Genomic DNA, 25,172 nt, shown 5'->3' with positions numbered 1-25,172 from the left:
GGGCCTCGGCTTATACTCGGGTCGGCTTATACTCGAGTATATACGGTATATTGATTTGTGGTTTTGTGCAAAAGTTATAGTGTCTACGAACAATGGGATATTTTTGTGGAATTTTTATTTATACATTTTTTTACTAGTAATGGCAGCGATCAACGATTTTTAGCGGGACTATGACATTTTGATACTTTTTTGGGGACCAGTGACATTAATAACGCGATCAGTGCTAAAAATATAAAGAAAAATAATATTGCTGCGCCAAGTAAAACATCAATCATTAGAGATAAATATAAATGTTTAGTGTTTAGTCTGTTTAGTCTGGAAAAATCCCAATAGCCTGGTTCGCCTTCCAATCACCGCATCCTGATACTCTCTCCGGGTATATACGGCATCGGTGTGGAAATAAAAACAAGATCTAGTGATTCATTGCTTCATCTCCTGTTATCCCATCACTTGGAGGGATTTCCACACCGATGCTGTATACACCCGGAGAGAGTATCAGGAGGCGGTGATTGGAAGGCGAACCAGGCTATTGGGATTTTTCCAGAGTGTGTATTGACTCTTAAGGCCCGTACACACGTGCAGATTGTCGGCCGAAAATGTTCGGCCGCCGAACGATCTGCCGATTTTCGGCTTGTTAGTATGATGCTTCCGACAGCCGACAGCGCACTTTCGGCCGAAAAGAATCTGTCGTGCAAGCATTCAATTTTTTGTATGCCGACACCAGAGCGGCCGCTTGTTCGCCAGTCAGTACAGATTTCGGCCGACAGACAGCAGATTTGCAAGACTGGGCATGCTCAGAAAAGAAAAAACACAGGGAAAGTTAACCATCAAATGACGTCACTTCTGCAGTTGGCGGACAAAATTCTTGTGCAGTCTTTTGCACTTTTCAACAGACACCGACAGCCCTGGACAAAAGACGGCCGATCGTTCGGCCGACGATCTGCACGTGTGTACGGGGCATTAGGAGTCTTTCCCTAAGGTGAGCTGCTAATCTGTCACTAGTCACTTGGACTTGGAGTAAGGCATGCAGCACCTTTAATCACGTTTATGGATGAAGATTTTAGTCACGATTTCTGACACTATTTTTCATCGTGATTTGGGACAATTAATATTGATTTAAAATCACGGCTCACATTTTATTTATTTATCACTTGGTATCACAGTATATGGACTGATTTAGAGTAATTGTGGTATTATTTTGAAAACTAAACATTTATATTTATCTCTAATGATTGATGTTTTACTTGGCGCAGCAATATTATTTTTCTTTAGATTTCACAGGTGTTTTTGTGTTTGGCACTGATTGTTTGCAGCCCTGTGCACAAGATTGTTTTTTCGTTTATTTTGGGCCTGCGCTGATTATTTATTTTTGTATTTAGTGCTAAAAATATGCACTGTAGCTGTACTAATACCACTGGCAGGGAAGGGGTTAACATCTGGGGTGATCAAAGTGTTAAATGGGTCCCTAGGGAGTGCTTGCTAACTGTGTGGGGGGTGCTCTGACTGGGGGAAGACAGAGTTCTGTATTCCTGCTTAGCAGAAACACAAGATCTCCATCTTCTCCCCTGTCAGAACAGCGATCTGCCTTAATTACAGATCGCAGTTCTGCCTCTCCTGGGAACGATCGCAGGTGGCTGGCTGACATCGGGTCTTCCGGACCCGCTGATTGGCATCCCCTGTGTCCAATCAGTGCGTGATCGCACCTCCAGGCGGTGTGCGCGTGCCCCCCAGTGGCTATTGCACGAAATGACGTACAGGTACATGGCTTTGCGCAATATAGCCGACCTTCCACAGTAAATATGCGGTAGGCAGTCGGCAAGTGGTAGTACAAGTACAAAAGATATATACAGTACTGAATATTTAAATAGGAAGAGGTAATTAAAGGATGTGAGGTGCTACAAAAGCATAATTAAAGTGATACTTTTTTTGTTATAAATAACAAACATGTTATACTTACCTCCTCTGTGTAGTTGGTTCTGCACAGAGCAGCCCCGATCCTCCACTTCTTGGGTCCCTCTTCGGCGCTCCTGGCCCCTCCCTCCTGTTGAGTGCCCTCACAGTAAGCAGCTTGCTATGGGGGCACCCAAGCCGAGCCGCAGCTCCCTGTGTCCTTTCATAGAATGTGTCGTAACATAGAAACATAGAATGTGTCGGCAGATAAGAACCATTTGGCCCATCTAGTCTGCCCAATATATCTGAATCCTCTGAATAATCCCTGGCCCTATCTTATATGAAGGATAGCCTTATGCCTATCCCATGCATGCTTAAACTCCTTCACTGTATTTGCAGCTACCACTTCTGCAGGAAGGTTATTCCATGCATCCACTACTCTCTCAGTAAAGTAATACTTCCTCATATTACTTTTAAACCTTTGCCCCTCTAATTTAAAACTGTGTCCTCTTGTGGTAGTTTTTCTTCTTTTAAATATGCTCTCCTCCTTTACCGAGTTGATTCCCTTTATGTATTTAAAAGTTTCTATCATATCCCCTCTGTCTCTTCTTTCTTCCAAGCTATACATGTTAAGGTCCTTTAACCTTTCCTGGTAAGTTTTTTCCTGCAATCCATGTACTAGTTTAGTAGCTCTTCTCTGAACTCTCTCTAGAGTATCTATATCCTTCTGGAGATATGGCCTCCAGTACTGCGCACAATACTCCAAGTGAGGTCTCACCAGTGTTCTGTACAGCGGCATAAGCACTTCTCTCTTTCTACTGCTTATACCTCTCCCTATACATCCAAGCATTCTGCTGGCATTTCGTGCTGCTCTATTACATTGTCTTCCCACCTTTAAGTCTTCTGAAATAATTACTCCTAAATCCCTTTCCTCAGATACTGAGGTCAGGACTGTGTCAAATATTCTATATTCTGCCCTTGGGTTTTTACGTCCCAGGTGCATTATCTTGCACTTATCCACATTAAATTTCAGTTGCCAGAGTTCTGACCATTCTTCTAGTTTTCCTAAATCCTTTTCCATTTGGCGTTTCCCTCCAGGAACATCAACCCTGTTACATATCTTTGTGTCATCAGCAAAAAGACAAACCTTACCATCGAGGCCTTTTGCAATATCACTTATGGAGATATTAAACAAAATTGGTCCCAGTACAGATCCCTGAGGTACCCCACTGGTAACATGACCTTGTTCTGAATGTTCTCCATTGACTACAACCCTCTGTTGTCTGTCACTCAGCCACTGCCTAATCCACTCAACAATATGGGAGTCCATGCTCAATGACTGCAGTTTATTGATAAGTCTTCTATGTGGGACAGTGTCAAAAGCCTTACTAAAATCTAGATATGCAATGTCTACTGCACCTCCACCGTCTATTATTTTAGTCACCCAGTCAAAAAAATCTATAAGATTTGTTTGACATGATCTCCCTGAAGTAAACCCATGTTGTTTTTCATCTTGCAATCCATGGGATTTAAGATGTTCCACAATCCTATCCTTTAATAGGGTTTCCATTAATTTGCCTACTATTGATGTCAGACTCACTGGTCTATAGTTGCTCGATTCCTCCCTACTACCTTTCTTGTGAATGGGCACGACATTTGCCAATTTCCAATCTTCCGGGACGACTCCTGTTACTAATGATTGGTTAAATAAATCTGTTAATGGTTTTGCCAGCTCACCACTAAGCTCTTTTAATAATTTTGGGTGTATCTCATCAGGACCCTGTGACTTATTTGTCTTCACTTTAGACAGCAATCTTAGAACGTCTTCCTCTGTAAAGACACATGCATCAAACGATTCATTAGTCATCCTTTCAGATATGGAGCCGCGACCCCGCCCCGCCCCCTTCCTCTTATTATTGGCTCACTGCTCGCTTTTATTGACAGCAGTGGCAGCCAATGGTGCTTCGCTGCTGTCTCAGCCAATGAGTAGAAGAGTCCCAAACAGCCGAGTCTCTCGTGCAACATTGCTTGATCGAGATGGGGCTCAGGTAAGTTTTAGGGGGGCTGTATTAGGAGGCTGTACTCACTTTTGTTGCCTGCGGTTCAGACATTATTGGCTGTGTGTTGAGTTATTTTGAAGGGACAGGAAATTTACACTGTTATACAAGTTGTACACTCACTACTTTACATTGTAACAAAGTGTCATTTCTTCAGTGTTGTCACATGAAAAGATATAATAAAATATTTACAAAAATGTGAGGAGTGTACTGACTTTTGTGAGATACTGTATATAAGAGTGGTAGAGGTAGAGTGGACACTATTCTGGGACCTTGGAGTGTGACATGGAGTGTGGGGAGCCTGCAATGCAGCTAAAGAGCCAGACTTTGGGAACACTGTCAAAGAAAGAGAAAACCCCTTTGGCAGGCAGAGAGAACCTCTGCTTACACAGGACTGGAAGGCAGCCGCTGGCCAACGATACACTGCAGTTACTATCAAAGAGAGATTTTTGGGGTAAGTACACTTCGTTATTACATGCAGGAACTTCTACAGGGATACTACCCCAAGTGCTCCAAAGCAAAGGGTTTGGGCCACAATGAGCTGGCCAGCAGAAGGTCTAGAGTACCTGTAGTACTGATTGCTGAGGGTTATTTCAGTTAACACCTATAGGTCTTCCCCCTAATTATGCCTACCCTGCGTAAGTTCAATAACTAGGTGGACTACTAAACACTCACTGCTTCTAGTCTGTTAATTATACCAGTTGAACATTACATTTGTAGCACCCTCCTAGATAGGTGCTAAGAAAAAGCAATTATTATGCTCCATCTGCTTATCAGGGGAGCCTAAACTCTTAGTCATGCCTGTTGCATGTGTCCAGGTGTGAGTCAATTGGTCTGAGGGAGGGTCCCCACTCTATCTAATAGGGGAGCCTGTTGGACAGTGGAGGAAACCTGGCCAGTGCCAAACAGGCTTTTGTGATAGTTCCAGTGGGAGGGCACTACCGCAGTGCATCCTGGGATTGACCATAAAAGCCAAGGACACATGTGACAGGGTGTCTTTGGCGAGAAGCAGAGTCCCAGGAGGACTGTCTCTCCTCCTGCTGTCCTCCTGCTGTCTGAGGAAGGTGGTCACTGGCAGTCGGCCTGGTGAGCCAGGTGTGGAGCTGAGCCTGAAGGATCCTGGAAAGCTGACGGTGGAGCTGCTGGCAGAGTCATCTGGGAAAAACAGTGTCCATGAGTACCAGGGGGCTTGGCAAGGGGTCCGCCCAGGAAGAGAGACCACTGAGAAGTCAGAGGACAGAAGGTCAGCTCACACAGTATGCAAGAGTAAAGGGGGTGCCAAGTAGAACCCTGAAGAATAGGGATAAAGATGAAAAGTAATTTACTATACAGTTCGCTTATTAAATATTTCACTACAGTGGCAAGGTGAAGCAGCAGCCTTGCCGCACTCAACATAGCTAGAAGTCCATAAATTGTGCATAGTTCATCCAGTTGGAGTATCCCACTCATTCCCTTCTCCTATCCAAGTTCTAAAATAAAACCAACAAAAAACCGAATCCCCTGGACTGTTTTCTGACTGAGCCGAACGCTTCAAGTACTTTGAATTGCTAAGTTGTTGCTATGGGTAACCCTGGGGAACCCGCTTCAAGCAGCTCCCCAGTGAGTAGTGCCACACAGTATTACTATTTGCTGTTGTTGATTGTTGACTACTATATCTTTTTAACTGTGAACCAGTTTAATAAATTTTTTTCTTGCTAATTCGCCATTGCACAGACTTTTCTCAACCGAAATCTGGTTGCAATACAATTTGCCACTACAGACAGTTTAGTGTCCCTTACTGGGGTTTGTGTGTTTTTCGGGATTGATATATACACTATATCACCAAAAGTATTGGGACGCCTGCCTTTACACATGAACTTTAATGGCATTCCAGTCTTAGCCCGTAGGGTTCAATATTGAGTTGGCCGACCCTTTCAGCTTCAGCTCTTCTGGGAAGGCTGTCCACAAGGTTTAGGAGTGTGTCTATGGGAATTTTTGACCATTCTTCCAGAAGCATATTTGTGAGGTCAAGCACTGATGTTGGAAAAGAAAGCCTGGCTCGCAGTCTCCCCTCTGATTAATCCCAAAGGTGTTCTATCGGGTTGAGGTCAGGACTTTGTGCAGGCAAGTTCCCCCACCCCAAACTCACTCATCCATGTCTTTATGGACTTTGCTTTGTGCGCTGGTCCAAATCATTTGTTGGAGGGGGGGATTATGGTGTGGGGTTGTTTTTCAGGGGTTTTACCAGGACATTTTGGACAATTTCATGCTCCCAACTTTGTAGGAACAGTTTGGAGATGGCCCCTTCGTGTTCCAACATAACTGCACACCAGTGCACGAAGCAAGGTCCATAAAGACATGGATAAGCGAGGTCGGGGTGGAGAAACTTGACTGGCCTGCACAGAGTCCTGACCTCAACCCAATAGAACACCTTTTGGATAAATTACAGCGAAGACTGCAAGCCAGGCCTTCTTGTCCAACATCAGTGTCTGACCTCACAAATACGCTTCTGGAAGAACGGTTAAACATTCCCACCGCGTGTCCAGACCTCGCTTACAGCCTACTGTGTGTTCCTGTGTTCCAGCCAGCTGTGCTCTGATCTATTTCCTCCATGGGTCTTACTGATTTGTCTGCACATGCATTTCACAGCTAAGCCGGCCTCTAGAAGGGAGCTTTCAGAAAGGTTTACCCTAGAATCCTGAATATCTTATATGTTAATAATTCTGGGAAATGTTTAAACATTTTTACCAGGATGTCTCTAATAGCAGTTTTGCAGAAAATCCTTCCAATTTATGTATACTGGCCCTTTATCAGCACCTGTTCATCCAAGCTAGCAGAACTTATGCTGCATTCTTTATTTTGAACACGAGAGGGCAGTAATGTTACAAAATGTCAATTGCCATCAAAACAGCATTATGTAAAATACAGTTTCCTCTCCTTAGGTCTTGTTCTCACCTAATTTACGCATTTAGGGTATTTTAGACATGTCTAAATCCTCATACACATAGGCATAATAAAATACTTCTATGATCAACAGATCTGGCAGGAGCTGGCAGAAAATCCATCGAAAAAAAAGACTAGTTTTTGTGCATAATTACACACGTTTATAGGTGTTTGATGTGTTAATAGCATATGAGCGTAAACACTACTAGAATGAATTTATGAGCATTTACATGCACTTATGTATGTTTACGTGCGTATGTGCATATATTATGCCAGTAAGCTCCTCTCCAAACACAGGTTTGGGCCATTTTTATTTATTGCCTCTAAAAGCCTGCCCTAAAATATGAAACTAAACACTACAATGTGCATGGATATGAACAGAGCTGCATTTAAGAAAAATTAAGAAAAATTAAAAATCCCCTTTTTTTGCTGGTGTGCATAAAACCTATGTGTTTTGTCATCGTTCCATCTATTAAATCTTCTGCCCTTGTTGTTTTAACTTTGAATAAAACATTTTTTTTCTGCCAGTAAATACCTTATACAGCCCACTTCCTCTTTCTTGTCTGGTTATTAGCCTAGGCCAGTGATGGCGAACCTTGGCACCCCAGATGTTTTGGAACTCTGCTTTAGTTCAGTATAATGGGAAATGTAGTTCCAAAACATCTGGGGTGCCAAAGTTTGCAATCACTGGCCTAGGCTATTGACATCATGCACAGCTCCTCTCTCTCTCTCTCTCTCTCTCTCTCTCTCTCTCTCTCTCTCACTGTCAGCAAAGGAGGGAGGGATGAGTCTTAGGAAAGCCAAGGAGAGCTACAGAGCTGGAAGGATGAGGGCGGAGATAACAGGAGACTGCAGAGATCCACAAGTATTTATCAAGTAAGTGTGTCTGTATATATATATATATATATATATATATATATGTGTGTGTGTGTGTGTTATTATATCTTTTCATGTGACAACACTGAAGAAATGACACTTTGCTACAATGTAAAGTAGTGAGTGTACAGCTTGTATAACAGTGTAAGTTTGCTGTCCCATCAAAATAATTCAACACACAGTCATTAATGTCTAAACCACTGGCAACAAAAGGGAGTACACCCCTAAGTGAAAATGTCCAATTTGGGCCCAAAGTGTCAATATTTTTTGTGGCCACCATTATTTTCCAGCACTACCTTAACCCTCTTGGACATGGAGTCCACCAGAGCTTTTTCCACTCTTCCATGATGACATCACGGAGCTGGTGGATGTTAGAGACCTTGCGCTCCTCCAACCTCCATTTGAGGATGCCCCACAGATGCTCAATAGGGTTTAGGTCTGGAGACATGCTTGGCCAGTCCATCACCTTTAACCACAGCTTCTTTAGCAAGGCACTGGTGGTCTTGGAGGTGTGTTTGGGGTTGTTATCATGTTGGAATACTTCCCTGCGGCCCATTCTCAAAACGGAGAGGATCATGCTCTGCTTCAGTATGTCACAGTACATGTTGGCATTTATGGCTCCCTCAATGAACTATAGCTCCCCAGTGCCAGAAGCACTCATGCAGCCCCAGACCGTGACACTTCCACCACCATGCCTTGTCTTTGTACTCCTCACCTGGTTGCCGCCACACACGCTTGACTCCATCTGAACCAAATAAGTTTATCTTGGTCTCATCAGACCACAGGACATGGTTCCAGTAATCCATATCCATAGTCTGCTTGTCTTCAGCAAACTGTTTGCAGGCTTTCTTGTGCGTCATCTATAGAAGAGACTTCATGACTAGGGGATTAAAGATGATTTGTCTCCATTCTGCTCTGACCATCACTCTCCTCCTCCATTATAAATAGCCACATGACCACAGGTTGGAGTTAATAGCCATAGCAACCTTTTATTAACAAACTGTATACATAACAGGTAAATAACACGTTAAACCCAGTTTTTTACTGGAGCCTCAAGGTTCCGGTAGGCATCAAAGAAGGAGGTACCTGCGTCCGACTTAATTAGGCCTCCAGCCGCCAGAGCACCGGCTCGGAAACAACCAGTCACAGGTACCAACATACCAACTACTGGGAACCGTACCTCAGACGGGTCCCTACCAAGTATAAGTTTGCACCATACTAACCTACCAGGACCTTGTACCCCGCTTGCTGCCATGACAAAGAACCACCCCAAAAGAAGAAAGCCTCTGTTAAAACAAAAAACAAAAACAAGGGCGGTGGACCGCACAACCAAAAGTCAGAAAAAACAAGAAAATGGGAGGGAGGGTGGGAAATATTCTCCAATACAGCTTTCCTCTGACTGAAGACTTCCTGAGGCCCCTAGCTTGACCCTGTAGCTCCACCCTTTCCTGGCCAAAACACCAATTAAAAGTCCCACCACTTATATTTTCTATTGTACTGGGCTGAAAACTCCTCCTTGTCCCAAACTCCTTTAACCCCTGTCATGCCGGCCCGCCATCCATGTCTCTTCTCTCCTTTACTCCAAGCCTCTCCTTCTGGGATGACAGCCATGCAGACTAACTTGATGCAGTGTGCGGTGTATGGTCTGAGCACTGACAGACTGACGCCCCACCCCTTCAACCTCTGCAGCAATGCTGGCAGCACTTATACGTCTATTTCCCAAAGACAACCTCTGGATATGACGTTGAGCTTGTGCACTCATCTCCTTTGGTCGACCATGCGAGGCCTGTTCTGAGTGGAACCTATCCTGTTAAACCGCTTTATAGTCTTGGCTACCGTGCTGCAGCTCAGTTTCAGGGTCTTGGCAATCTTCTAATAGCCTAGGCCATCTTTATGTAGAGCAACAAATCTTAATTTTTTCAGATCCTCAGAGAGTTCTTTGCCATGAGGTGCCATGTTGAACTTCCAGTGACCAGTATGAGAGAGTGAGAGCGATAACACCAAATTTAATACACCTGCTCCCCATTCACATCTGATACCTTGTAACACTAATGAGTCACATGACACCTGGGAGGGAAAATGGCTAATTGGCCCCAATTTGGACATTTTCACTTAGGGGTGTCCTCACTGCCAGCAGTTTGGACATTAATGTCTGTGTATTGAGTTATTTTGAGGGGACAGCAAATTTACACTGTTATACAAGCTGTACACTCACTACTTTACATTGTAGCAAAGTGTAATTTCTTCAGTGTTGTCACATGAAAAGATATAAACAAATATTTACAAAAATGTGAGGGGTGTACTCATTTTTGTGAGACACTGTATATAGTTGTATATACAATGCGCTACTTATCGATCAAAAAATGTTTCCCAGTGCTAAACATTTCATCCAACTTCTAAATTGCTGCATTTGTAAACTCCAAAAGCCAATGTAAAGGAATAGTAGTGGTAAAGAAGCATTTGTGGGTTTAACCCAGGGCTCGACAAACCCCGGGTGCCAGGTCGCATTGGCGACTAGAATTAGCGACCTGGTGCCTGGGGTGCACTGCAGGAGGTGTCCTGTCCCTTTTGCGCCCCCCACCCACTCACCGAGTGCACGGACAACCGCGCCATCCGATAATTGAGGCCGTGACTTTTCGGCCTTCTTCAGTGAGAGAACGGGGAACTGACGCCCTCTTTTGGTGGCCGGGAGTTTGACAAGCAGTCACTAATGATCTGTTTCCTCTGCCTGTCCTCAATGCCTGTCCATCTCCTTCCCAAGAGGAGATGAGAGGGAAGTTTTTGCAGGCTTCATCTCCCTGTCCACTTACCTTTGTTTAAAGGTAAGTGGACAGGGAGTGTGGTTATTATTATTATTATTATTATTATTATTATGTATTTATTTATTTTTTAAATTATTAAAAAAAAATAATAATAATAATTATTTATCTTTTTTTTTAATTATTATAAAAAAATAAAAAAAATGTATTTTTCTTTTTTTTTCAATTATTATTATTAAAAAAAAAATGATATATGTATATATATATATATATATATATATATATATATATATAGATAGATAGATAGATAGATAGATAGATAGATAGATAGATAGATAGATAGATAGATAGATAGATATTTTTTTTTTCCCCTCATCGCCATGCCACAGCCACACAGCCGAAGGCCCCTTTCACATGGGCTGTCTGATCAGGTCTGCCTGTCAGTTTCTCAGGCAGACCTGATCGGACCCTTCAGTCTCCTCTATGGAGCGGTAATCTGCCTCCATCTGATCCTGTCTGTCAAAAAACAGACGGATGGTGGTTCTATTTTCTATCCATCCCGTGGATTGGATCAGATAGCATCGGATGGAAAGAAACAGACAGACAGTCTGTTTCCATCCGATTGCGCTATAGAGGAGAGTGGGGTTTTAGTTGTCTTTATGAGTAAATTTAGTATGTTATTTTTTTGGAAATAAAGCTTGGTTGTTTAAAAAAAAAAAAAAATGGCTCCTAACTTTTTTAGCTGGCTCCTAGATTTCAGGCAAATTTGTCAAGCCCTGGTTTAACCAATCTTTTTTTTATTAACAATTCTCCTTTAAGGGAGCGTGGCAGGGGGGGGGGGGGTGTCCTATGGCTACATGCTTTTGCTGATAGGTGTCCCTCATTCCCATCTTAGAAAGTTGGGAGGTATGTATAAACATCTGAGTTCCGTATAAATTATGGCAACCGGATTTCAGAGAACATCTCACATGTGTGGTGGGTGTGTCAACTTCTCCAAAACCGTGTGACTTCCCATCTCTCTGCCTGATGTATGACCTACATAGAAAACAATGACATTTCTATTTGACCTGCATTTTCATGCAGCAAAATGCAACGGACAAGTGTGAATAGTTTCTATTCAGTGATCCATTACACACATGTAAAAATAAATTGCTTGTAAACACTTTTTTGTTGTTGTTGTTTTAAATCATTTGACCGCTGCTTTAGCCTGTTCCTATCTGTGGGAGGAGGACGCTTCTACCTAGAGATCCAACACTGAGTGACATCTCTCCTGGGAGAAGATAAGAAGCAGTCTTGGCCAACAACACATGTATTGTGAATGGACGTGGAAACGTGATGACGTCACAATTTACATAAATGGGAAGGGATAGATCCAAGGGCTGACAACGCTGCAAATTCAGAAGCGCTGTCAGTCCAGCACAGAAAATGAGGCCACATCAGGAAGGATGACTTGCAGAATCAATAGGTAAAGTGGTTGTAAACCTCAGATATGAAATATGAACAAAGCATATACTTCTATAGTGTGTGCTTGTCTCAATCCAGAGCACCAAGTGTCATTTCTGTCTGCTGCTTCGTTCCTCTGCTATCAGTATGAATCATTTCTGGCAAGTTTTCCTGACACCAAGAGAAAAATGGTGACAGGGGAGGGAGCTTCAGTTGATTGACAGCCTCAGCTCTGTTCCTGAGCAAAACGGAGTTCGCCGCGCGCAGCGCTCGTGTGAAAGGAGCCTTAGGCCTTAGAACCACTTTAACCTATCAGCATGTCTTTGGAGTGTGGGAGGATACCTGCACAGGTACAGGGAGAACATGCACACTCTATAGTGCCATGTTCAATGAATAATGGTGTAGCACAATTCATGTGTTGCTGTGCTTTATAGAACCACAATGTGTGTGTTCACAGCTGTGTGATAGAATGCATGTGTTATAGAGCTGCTATATGTAGCAATCCCCTGTTCTCAATCCGCGATGTTTAAATATCTGTGCAATTTTAAAAGAGAGAGCTCAATGCATTAAAAAAATGTCCATGTCCAATGCACCAACACATATAAAGTGTCAACAAACTACAACCCAAGCACATAAAAACACATAGGACAACTGCTTTATGTGTGGTCATAAAGCACAATAAAGACACAAATTGATTCACACAAAGGTGTGAATGGGCCCCAAGAGCTGTTCAAAACAAGAAGCGTGAAATAACATGTTGTGTCGACAACTTTGCACATTGCATTGTAATTTAGAAGTTGACTTGAATGGAAAATGCCGGTCAGCACAGCCAAAATGCAGAATGTAGGACTTTCTACAAAACTAGACCTTAGTGAGAACCGGCTGTTAGGCTGCGTTCACATGTGGGCGTAGCGGATCGCGGGCAGAATCTCTGTGATTCTGCCCGCGATCCAGAAATCAATGCAAATCGCGGGACGCATGTGCGTTGCCCGTGATTTGCAATGGCACCCCAAACGCTGTGCGATGTTGCCGCGATTTCCGCCTGCCGAATCGCGGTAACATCGCGCAAACAAAATCGTGGGACACATGAGGCCCCAAAGAAGCTCTTGTACCTTTTTTGGGCGTAATGCGTCCCGCGATTTTGTTTGCGCGATGTTACCGCGATTCGGCAGGCGGAAATCGCGGCAACTTTGGGGTGCCATTGCAAATCACGGGCATCGCACAAGCGTCCCGCGATTTGCATTGATTTCCGGATCGCGGGCAGAATCGGGGTGATTCTGCCCGCGATCCGCTACGCCCACATGTGAATGTAGCCTAAAAGTCAATACACACCATTCCCTTTGTCATGTTGGATGATGTTGAGTATGTCTTCACATGGGTAAGCCCCCGTTCACACTAAGGTGACCTGTGAGGTGACGTGGTCGCCTCACAGGTCGCCGTAGGTCACCTCCCATAGGGAAGCTGCGGACCCGTTCTAATAGGAGCGACACAAGTCGCTCCGACTTAGAAAAAGGGTCCGGAGCTTCTTTGGGGCGACCCGGAGCGACCGTCATAGACTTCAATGTTATGAAGTCCGTGCCGGCCGCTCCGAGGTCGCGCCGCGCTGCTCGCACCGCGACCTCGGAGGTCGCCACCCGAAGTCGGATCGCTTGCATGTGAACGGGGGCTTAATGTATAGCTGTTATGACACAATATAAATGTTTTCTACTAATGCCATATGTTACAAAAAAATACAAATATTTATTGATATTGCTTTTTAAATGTTTACATTATTTTCTAAAACCAGGTTATTACTACTAATAATAATAGTGATAATTATAATAAAAATTATTATTATTATTATTATTATTAATAATATATTATACGATTGTTTATAATAATATAATAATAATTAATTAATAATAGTAATAACTATAATAATAATAATGATAGTTATAATAATAATGATAATTATAATAATGATTATTATTATTATTATTATCATCTTCATATTATTATTAATATAATTTTATTTATTGATATTATTTTAATATTACTAATACTATTTTAATTCTATGTAATATAGTATACATATATTCTTAAAAAAAAGTTTTTATTTTATATCATTAAAGCGGAACTTCACTGCATCTGAGCACCACAGACCAAAAATGCTGTTTAATTCATTTTTATTATTCAAAGCAAACGCCCCCATCCATCCATGTCTCTGGGGTTGAATTACTAAAACTGTAGAATGCAAAAGCTGATGCAGCTCTGCATAGAAACCAATCAGCTTTCAGGTTTTATTTAATGAACAAGCTGAAGCTAGAAGCTGATTGGATACCATGCACAGCTGCACCAGATGTTGCACTCTCCAGTTTTTGTAAATCGGCCCCTCTGTGCTTTATTTTGGTGGGAAATAATGTTGAAAAACACATCCTAGCATTTCTGGCCGTGGCCATCTTGAGTAGGGGCAGCTGATTCATATACTGTAGTATTAATCCATCTGCCCTTAGCTCAGGCACGCAGGCAGGAGGGTGTGCTTTGGTAAGAAAGCCCCTCCTCCCCTCCTGAGGACTCCTGGGAGGTATGACCTAATTTGCCTAGGCATGGAAACCAGAAAGTAACTGAAGAAATGTAAAAAAATAAAAAGTTTAAAACATGTAAATATGATATACTTTCCTATCTATATATCAGTAGAAGGACTAAAAATAAGTGTTTACTGAGAGGGTGAATTTCCACTTTAATAATATTTTCATTAATAGATAATATAGTATACATATATTACAGCATATAAATAAAAATAAAAAATATATATATATAATGTATATGTGTATGTATGCATATATATATATATATATGTTTGTGTATGTATGTATGTATGTATATATATATATATATATATATATATATATACACACACACTGTGTATATATAGATATAAAGTATAATATCCTAATATATTACTGTACCGTGTTTGATAATATATTATTATTTATATTTATTGTTATACATGTTATGAAGAAGGAGAAGATTTATTTAGTTTATTATTTTCTAAAACTCCAATCTGTATTTATACCTGAATTTAAAAAATAGTTCTCTTGCCTTACATTTGCTGTGTGTTTGATATATTTTTTTTTAATAACTCTTTGTCTTATTTTCTATACTTTTAACCTGTTGACCCCACAAGGTAAAGCATCACTGGCTGGGAACTTGTGCTCTCCAGCCTTGCAGCTAACTCTGCTGCACTCCTTCCTTAGTAAAGCCAAGCGCCCAGTCACGTGTTCCATCGTCCACATGGTGTTCACCCTCCCACCGCACAGGCACAGCTGTTGGCTGGAAAGTTCTCCAGTTGGGATTTGATAGGCTGGTCTTCCTAACCTGGGAAGTCAGTCAAGTGTTGGAATCAGGAAATCAGTGATGTTCTCTGGTGGGGAGGGTCAGGAGAGAGGACATGGCTGAAGAGGACACTGTACAGGTGAGAGGCTGATCATCAACAGTCTGGGCACCATGGACCTACTGCAGGGGAACTATAAATACCAGCATGCCCAGGAACTGCTGAGCTTTTCTAGAGTAGACCGCAAATCGCTAATGCCAACGATTTGCAGCTTACTGTTGAAAAGCTAGAGTCGCTGGCGATAGTGCTACAACATTGGGTTCTGATCTTTACAAGTTGCTCTTCTTCAGTGATTTTAGCAACATTATCATAGCAATGCATTAGAAATGATATTCACAAGCGATTTTACCACTAACACAAAATGCTGCTGACTCTCAATCACTGATCAAGAAGCCACTTTAAAAATGAAAGCATTAATGATCCCATAGAAAAACATAACCAATTTATTTGCAAGAAATCGCTATAACATACTAGGGGGGGGGGGGGAAGATTGCCGAAAAAAAAAAAAAAAAACATTACCCGTCTGACAATACTTCCTTGTAAAGAAAAGGTATATGAACCAAGGACTTGTATATCAAAACCATATAGAGTGCCCAATGGGGAGCAAGGAGTACCCAATGGGGAGCATAGAGCTCCTAATGTGGAGCTTGGAGTACCCAATGGAAAACACAAAGCACCCAAAGGGGAGCACGGAGCATCCAATGGAGAGCACGGAGCACCCAAAGGGGAGCACGGAGCATCCATTGGGGAGCACAGTGCACCCAATGGAAAGCATGGAGCATCCATTGGGGAGCACAGGGCACCCAATGGAGAGCACAAAGCACCCAAAGGGGAGCACGGAGCATCCATTGGGGAGCACAGTGCACCCAATGGAAAGCATGGAGCATCCATTGGGGAGCACGGAGAACCCAATGGAGAGCACAGAGTACCCAGCAGTGGAAGCACGGAGCACCCAATGGAGAGCACGGAGCACCCAATGGGGAGCACGGAGCACCCAATGGGGAGCACGGAGCACCCAATGGAGAGCACAGAGTACCCAGCAGTGGAAGCACGGAGCACCCAATGGAGAGCACGGAGCACCCAATGGAGAGCACGGAGCACCCAATGGGGAGCAAGGAGCACCCAATGGGGAGCACGGAGCACCCAATGGAGAGCACAGAGTACCCAGCAGTGGAAGCACGGAACACCCAATGGAGAGCAAAGAGCACCCAATGGAGAGCACGGAGCACCCAATGGGGAGCACGGAGCACCCAATGGGGAGCACGGAGCACCCAATAGAGAGCACGGAGCACCCAATGGGGAGCACGGAGCACCCAATGGGGAGCACGGAGCACCCAATGGGGAGCACGGAGCACCCAATGGAGAGCACGGAGTACCCAATGGGGAGCACGGAGCACCCAATGGAGAGCACGGAGTACCCAATCGGGAGCATGGAGCACCCGATGGGGAGCGTGGATGTATGGCAACACATATAAACATTGTTGCGTTGCAATGGCGTTCACCATTCAATAGCACCTAAACACACTAGGGCAACACACCTGCGTTGCAGTGTACCGCAACACATGGTAGAGCATTGCCTTACAAATAAAGGGTCATGTCCAATTTTCAGCACAACATGGTGCATTGACAAGCCTTTAATTTTAATGGGCTGCCTTAAAAACCAACTGAGGAATTTTTAACAACTCTTCCCTTGCAATGGGGCCCCCCTGCACTACAAAGGGTAAACTGGAACTCAACTCCTAGAAATACTCACCTCCTCATTCCAGTGATGTGGCAGTTAAATCCCTCATCAGTCGTTATCTTCTTCCCTGGTGCTGGGTTTTCAGCCTCTTCATTGGTCAGTCGGGGAATGATGTCATTCTGCACACGTGCACGAGAATCTTTCACTCCGGCAGAGCTGGAGTGTCAGGAATGCAGGCTGAGCTTCACGTGCACAGCTCAGTGTGCATTCAATAGAAGACTGCAAGCAGGCAGGTAAGTGTTATTGCAGAAGAGACATAGCATGTAATCCTTTACTCTGAGCTCCACCAGGACCTTTCCATTGGTGCAAACAGCATACCCCCCAACTGTCCCCGATTACGACGAGCAGTCCCTGATTTGGAACAAAGTCCCTCTGTCCTCCTCATTTGTCCCTCATTTTGGTCTGATCTATATAGTTGTATATAAAATATACCTTTTATCTTTCAGTTTCCCAGTGCAAATCCTTTCATCCAATTTCTAAATGGCTGCCTTTGTAAATTCCAAAATCCAATTTAAATGATGATTAGTAGTGGTAAAAAAAAAAGCACTTGCGCGTTTAACCAATCTTTTTTTATTCAATTCTTCTTTAACCACTTGCCTACCGGGCACATTCACCCCATTCCTGCCCAGGCCAATTTTCAGCTTTCAGCGCTCTCACGATTTGAATGACAATTGCGCGGTCATGCTAGACTGTAGCCATATGAAATTTTTATAATTTTTTTCACACAAATTTTTTGGTGGTATTTAATCACCTCTGGGTTTTTTATTTCTTACAAAAAAAAAAGTTTTTCTTATTTTCTGCGAGTAAATTTTGAAAATAAATACATTTTTCTCCTTCACTGATGTGCGCTGATGAGGCTGCACTGATAGGCTGCACTGATGAGCACTGATAGGCGGCACTGAGAGGTGGCACTGCTGGGCACTGAGAGGTGGCACTGCTGGGCACTGAGAGGCAGCACTGACGGGCGGCACTGCTGGGCACTGACGGGCGGCACTGCTGGGCACTGACGGGCGGCACTGCTGGACACTGACGGGTGGCACTGATGGATACTGACGGGTGGCACTGATGAGCACTGATGGGCAGCACTATGGGCACTGATTGTGGGCACTGATGGGGCACTGATGGCGGGAACTGTGAGCACTGATGGTGGGCACTTATTGTATTTTATTTACCTTTTTTTGTAATCAGGGCACTGGTGATCAGTGCCCTGATTACATTCCTCTGTGTCCCCTAACCTCTGATCGGCTCTGCTCCTTCCTCACACTGCAGTCTCTGTGTGAGGAAGGAGAGCTGGCGATGAGGGATGATCTTATATGTTTACTCTCATTGCACGGTTCGATCACATGGTAAATGGCCGCTGTGATTGGCCATTCACCACGATCTGTGATCCCGGAAATTAGAGCCCGCGCTGCAGCCGTCTTTCGGCTATAGCGCTGGTCGGAAGAAGTTAACCACTTTAGCCCCGGAGGATTTGGCTGCTCAATGACCATGCCCTATTTTGCGATTCGGCACTGCGTGACTTTAAGGGCTCTTTCACACATGGGAGTCCGTCGGACAGACTCGTTTTTCTCAGCGGGGGATCGATCAGCCGAGCCCCCATGGGTGTGTCTATATAAATGCTTTCGTTTTAACAAGTCTTTTGCCTAGCTACTCCTAAGGAGAGGAAGTCAATACCCATTGGTGAAGACTGTATGAGTGAGCGGCGACTGTCGGAGGACTCAGAGAAAGGAATTTTACGGTAAGATTTTACAAAAATTCAGTTTTTTTTAGGCCAATTTGTTTTCTGCTACATATTTTTGGTAAAAAAAATCACAATAAGCATATTTTGATTGGTTTGCGCAAAAGTTATTGCGTTTACTAACTACGGGAAAGATTTATGTCATTTTTATTGTTTTTTTTTTTTTAACTAGTAATGGCGGCGATCTGCAATTTTTTTTTTTTTTGCGGGACTGCGACATTGCGGCGGACAGATCGGACCCCTGACTGACATTTTTGACACTTTTGGGGGGTACCAGTGACATTACTACAGTAATCAGTGCTATAAATATGCACTGTTACTGTAAAAATGACACTGGCAGGGAAGGGGTTAACTTTACTGGTGATCAAGGGGTTAAGTGTGTCCCTAGGGGCGTTATTCTAACTGTTAAGGGGCGTGGCTAGTGAAGTAATCACAGAGACATACGATCCTACATAGCAGGATCGCATAGCCTCTGTGATTACTTCAGGGAGAATGACAGACGGCTGTGTTTATATCAGCCGTCTGTCTTTCTCCCTCTGCTGCGGGAGACATGCCAGTGGCCGGCGCCCATCGGAGCCGCCGGTCACACGCGCTGGCTCCCCAGGGAACGAGCGGGGCGCGCTCGCCCCCTACAGTGTCGTGGACAAGCGACGTAGTAGTACGTCGCTTTGCCCAGCAGCGGCAGAGTGCCGCAGTAAATGTACAGTGGGCGGGGGGAAGTGGTTAAGGGGGCGTGGCAGGGGGTGTGTCTTACGCCTAGATACATTTGTGAATAGGTGTCCCTCATTCCCATTTCAGAAAGTTGGGGTGAATGCAAACAGTCTGCCAAAACCTCTTCTCTAAGGGTTCTTTTACAGGAGCAGTCCAATCGGGTCCCGCTTGTCCGTTTTTCAGGCAGACCTGTTCGTATGCCCCATGCAAGTCTAAAGGTAGGTAGATGTAAAAGAATGTGCATCTGTTTACATCCACTGATCTCCATGTCTGCTCAGATTCAGAAAAGAAAAAGTAAAAAGGACTGAGTACCTTTCTGTCTTTCTGGACCTAAATGTGGCAGATCAGAGGTGGTCTGATGTACGGAAACATAAGTCTGTTTACATCTGGCGCCCATAGATCCTGCAGGGGGCCGCAAACATCCCATCAAACGCAGAGAGACAACTGAATGAGCACAGATGTCACAAAAGATTCTGAGCGGAGTACGCTTGTGTGAAAGTACCCTCCTTGACGGCAGTCACATACTCCTCCTCACCATGTACAATGCAGGGATATTAGCCCTGCATTATATTTGATGAAGAGGAAGGGCTATCCATAGACCGAAGCTTCAGGGAGATGAGGGCAGCGCCAGAGCCAGCCAGAGCGGGAGATAGGGTAATACCACCTGTTCCTGAACACCCTTTAACCACTTGCTGACCAGTCCTTTTCTGGAACTTTTTGTTTACAAGTTTTTAAATTAGTAATTTGTTTTGCTAGAAAATTACTTAGAACCCCCAAAAATTATATATACATATATATATTCTTTTCAGCAGAGACCCTAGAGCATGGGTGTCCAACCTTTTGGCTTCTCTGGGCCACATTGAGTGTAGAGAAATTTTCTCGGGCCGCATATAAAATATATACTATAGATACGGTATACTGTATAAGTAATAAAATGCCGCCCCCCCCCCCCCCCTCGCACTAATTTAACACAACTAGAGGATGATCAAATGAAATGGAATCAGTATACAGAGGTTTACTTCTTCTGAGAGATGTTAAAGGAACACTCTAACCACCCTGACCACTTCAGTAGGAGTCAGAAACACTGCACATGCCAGGATATTTACAGTTCTGTGCTGGGGGATAGTTGCACCCCTAGCACATGTGACTTAGGTAGACAGAAAATGTCATGTCCTTATTCATACATGTATGAACAAGGACATGACATATTATGACAAAACACAACTAGTTATATAAAAACATATTGCAACAATTTACACACGCTAATGCACATACCTTTTCTACTTATTTTGCAGACTGCTGGCGGTTACTGCTGGCAGGCAGTGCTGGTGGGTAATGCTGGCACTGCTGGTGGGTAAAACTGGTCATGCGGGTACTGCTGGTCATGGCGTCAGGTACTGCTGGAGGAAGCAGCGGCTGCAGTAGAGAGCTGGTGCCCATCAATGAAGCCGAACTGGTGTCCATCAATGCAGCCGCACCAGTGCCCATCACTGCGGGTCCTGCTGGGAAGTGGCCATGGCTTGTGGGTCCTGCTGGCCACTGGCCTGTAGGTTCTGCTGGGTGCTGGCCATGGCCTTTGGGTCCTGCTTGCTGCTGGCCTGTAGGTTCTGCTGGGAGATGGCCATAACCTGTGGGCCTCAGGCCATGGCCAGCTCCCAGCAGGACCCACAGGCCAGCAGCCAGCAGGACCCACAGGCCAGCAGGACCCACAGGCCGTGGCCAGCATTACCCACAGGCCGTGGCCAGCATTACCCACAGGCCGTGGCCAGCAGGACCCACAGGACGTGGCCAGCATTACCCACAGGCCGTGGCCAGCAGGACCCACAGGACGTGGCCAGCAGGACCCACAGGTCGTAGCCAGCTGGACCCACAGGCTGTGGCCAGCAGGATCCACAGGCCGTGGTAGCAGGACTATTTTGAGGTTACTGGGTGGGCACTGGGGCAGGATAAACGGGGGTTTTATAGATGGGATGTGGGGGTCAGCTGGGAGTGTCAGGGTCTCACCTCAGCAATGTCAGCTGCCAGCTCCTCCAGTCCTGGGGGGGGGGGGGGAGGGGGTTGATGCTCCTGTCCTGGGGTCAAGTAAAATTGCCAGTGCTCAGCCCCGCAGCCTCAATCAAGTCACATGTGTCCTGACTCCCTAGCGCTCCCTGTCTCTGCCTGCCTCTAAGATCTGGGAGTTGTAGTTTCCTGGCTGGCTGCGCTGCTCTCAAGTCTCCACCCACCGGGAGATTGAGCACGGCTGTGGACTACAACTCCCAGAATGCATCAGCGCCGTCAGCTAGTTAGCAGCTGGCCGCCGCGGCCATGCCCCTTGCCTGACAGAAGCCACAAGGAGAAAAAAAAATTAGTGAAGGCGGGAGACTGTGTGGAGTTCGGCGGCCGGTGGGCCGCATTGGGAAACGTTTATGGCATGGATCATCTGGGCCATCCGAAAGGCTCACAGAGCCGAGGGCTTGGCTCCTTTGGGGATGGTGACCACTCACTCGACCAGAAGTGTGCCCACATCCTGGGCGGCTTTGCAGCATGTGGTTCCCAATGTAATCGGTAGGGGGGCCTTGTGGTCCCCGATCAATACATTTATGGCTCAATATTGTGTTGAGCCGGCCTCTTTATCTTCTGTTAATTTTTGGTTTTCAAATCCTGTCGGTTCACAGTGTCAATTAAACCCTTTCCTTTGATTCTGCAGTTGCCCACCCAGGTGTGTATGGCTAGTTATTTCCCATACGTATGCTGCCATGGAGTCTGTCAGGAAAACTGAAGATTTCCTATCAAATATTTACCGTAATTTTCCTTTCCTGATGGACTCCATGGCAGCAGGAGTTCCCTCCCAGAGTCATGAGTAGGCTAGTTATGGAATGTGACCTCTGGCTCAGAGCAAAGATTTAGGAGAGTGGGGTCCTAAAGAGGAGGAGTGGAGGCGGGGTTAACCCAAACATATGCTGCCATGGAGTCCATCGGGAAAAGAAAATGATGGTAAGTATTTGATTTTGTGAAATTTTGTGCCTCTGCGTTTTTGGAAAGGGTCGGGGACTTTTTTCCTGCAAAATGCAGCGTTTTGCATGTAATAGACTTTAATGGACCTGCATCTAAAATGCAAGGATTTCGTTTTTACCACGATTTTGTAGCAATTTGCATTTTTTAAATCTGCCCAACAACAAATTATAAACAAAACATAACGCAAATCGCTGTAAAATTGCGGTAAAAAAACAGTGGAAAGCACTACAGAAATGCTCAAAAGCAACATGCATAGGTGTGAATCGAGCCGGAATCCCTGACCCTTTCCAAAAATGCATCGGCTGGAAAACGTATAGATGTGAACGTGTACCATAGGAAACCATGGTCAATGGACTGTACTGCCATTCTGCAAACTGCAAAACGCACTAAAATATGCATAGGTGTGAACGTAGGGTAAAGGTCTATTGAACTCCGTGTTCCATCTGCTCAGCTACTTTTATTTTTCATTTGTAGGAATGTCAAGGAGAGGAGACGGGAGGCCACAGCTGGGCTCTTATCGGACATCAGCCGAGCAGTTGCTAAAGTGTTATGGAACAATTACTTCTGGGAAGAGGCGACACACTAAACCTGAGCCAGTGAGAAATCACACTTCCAGGTACGGTGTATGTACAGCTGACTGACACTGCGCTGTGAATTACATAGTATAAGTGCGAGGCAATCAGAGGATCTCCAGCTGCTGTGGAGAGGCCCCCCCCTCACTATTCGCACCTCCTTGCAGAAGTGACCCCCCCCCCCCCCCCCACCATGCACACTATGCCTGATACCTCGGAGATCAGTCATCTGAATCAGAACCCCTCTACTACCCCCCTACTTCCCCCTTCTCTGTCATTTCAACAGCCAGAGCAAGGCAACTCTGCAGCTGTGCTAAAGTCAGAATATCTTCAATCTCATATTGTCCTGGCTTTGTATATGGCTGATTACAAACACAACTAGCAACTTAGCATTTTAACAAGAAAATGGAATAGCTGTCTAAATGACAGCCCCCACCCCTAAATACATATTACATAAAAAAAATTCTAGTTTTTTTTTTTTTTTTTTTTTGCAAAAAAACTAAAAATGCAGCTTCTAAAGTTTCGAGGACGCACAGTGAAGTCACCACATCTCACGGATGCCTCCTAACAAAGCTGGGTGCTGTTCCTAAATGTTGATAAGAATATTTTATTTTTTTTTTTATTTGGAAAATACAATTTTACCTTTATTTTTGGGGAAAAAAATATAAAGCAATTTTTTTTTTTTAGAAATAGACCTCCATGTATTTTGGCACTGCGTTGTAATAACACATTGCACTGCCTCTTACCGCTCCTACACACAGCAGTGTGCATTCTGCCAGTCAGAGTAAAGCCCCGTACACACGTACCGATCGTCGTCATACAAACGTCGGCGGACGAAAGATCTGCCGATTGTACGCTTGTTAGTATGGTGCCTCCGACAGCTGTCTGCGCACATTCTGCGGACAAGAGTCTTTCTTGCAAACATGAAAATTTTTGTATGCCGACACCAGAACGGACGATTGTTCGCCAGTCAGTACAGAATTCTGCCGACAGACCGCAGATTTGCAAGACTGGGCATGCTCAGAAAAGAAAAAACACAGGGAAAGTTAACCATTACATGACATCACTTCTGCAGTCGGCTGTAGTCGGCGGACAAAATTCTTGGGCAGTCTTTGCACTTTTCAACAGACACCGACATCGGAGAAAAGACGAACGTTTGTATGCCGACGATCGGTACGTGTGTACGGGGCTTTAGGCTCCATTCACACCAAGGTGATTTGAATCGCGGGCGTGATTCTGCCCGCAATCCCACAATTGCGGAAAAACGTGGGACGTGTTTCCGATGCCATTTTTTCTCGACGGCACCCCAAACATGGAGCAATTTTGCTGCGATTGTCATGCGTCAAATCGCGCAAACATAATCGCGGGACGCGTGTCGCCCAAAAGAAGCTCCTGCTCCTCTTAACAAGCTTTGCACGTTGCGATTGGGGTGCCATTAGGAAGTAATCCGCGATTTCGGGAATGCCTAGGTGTGAATGGAGCCTTAAAGCGTAACTCCACTTTTGTTGCAAGGATTACAAGGATTTTAACAAACTTTGTTGCAGATTCCTACCTTTTTGTTATTCTGAAGAAATCATTGTTTGTTCCTCTGTTCTGAGTGAGTCAAACAAAAGGGAGTGGTTTCATATTTATCAATCAGATGCTGCAGCTGCAGAGCACTAATGAGAAAAGCTGCTGGGCCTGCATCTCTTTAGACGTGTTCCCATTGGGAGTATCTCATGCAGACTTCTGGGAAAATTGGTGAGCCAATCACACAAGCAGGAAATGATGTTTCTGGGGTGTGGTCAGTATACATTCTGTGTACAGAACAGCTCCAGGTAGCCATATTGCATTGCACTTTCAAAAAATTACAACAGCTGCAGATTGCAAAGGAAAGGTAATATTTAATAACATTCAATTACAATATGATTTGTGTATACAGTATACTTTTTTGCTATGATTTGTGTATGTTATATTGTTTTTTCTTTATTTGCTATTTTTTTCCCCCACGAAAATGGAGTTACCCTTTAAGCCTCGTACACACTATACAATTACCTTTAGATTTTTTTCTTTAGATCTACCAAAACCATACAGTATGAGGTCAAACCTAAACA

The 25,172-nt window shown here is 44.4% G+C and overlaps 1 protein-coding gene across 1 annotated transcript in view; it reads left to right on the top strand.

The window, feature by feature from the left end:
• The first annotated feature begins 15,322 nt into the window (after positions 1–15,322).
• The window catches only part of LOC309556697 (uncharacterized protein), a 36,166-nt gene continuing 26,316 nt past the window's right edge, over positions 15,323–25,172 (top strand). The window contains exons 1-2 of the mRNA XM_082259160.1: positions 15,323–15,401; positions 22,982–23,123. Coding sequence (XP_082115286.1) covers positions 22,984–23,123 — 140 coding nt within the window. The 5' untranslated portion in view covers positions 15,323–15,401; positions 22,982–22,983. The remainder of the gene's footprint in view (positions 15,402–22,981; positions 23,124–25,172) is intronic.

This window comes from Pelophylax lessonae, assembly GCF_965119305.1.
Source record: "Pelophylax lessonae genome assembly, chromosome: 5".
NCBI lineage: Eukaryota > Metazoa > Chordata > Amphibia > Anura > Ranidae > Pelophylax > Pelophylax lessonae.
This window is presented reverse-complemented; position numbering and strand designations above follow the sequence as displayed.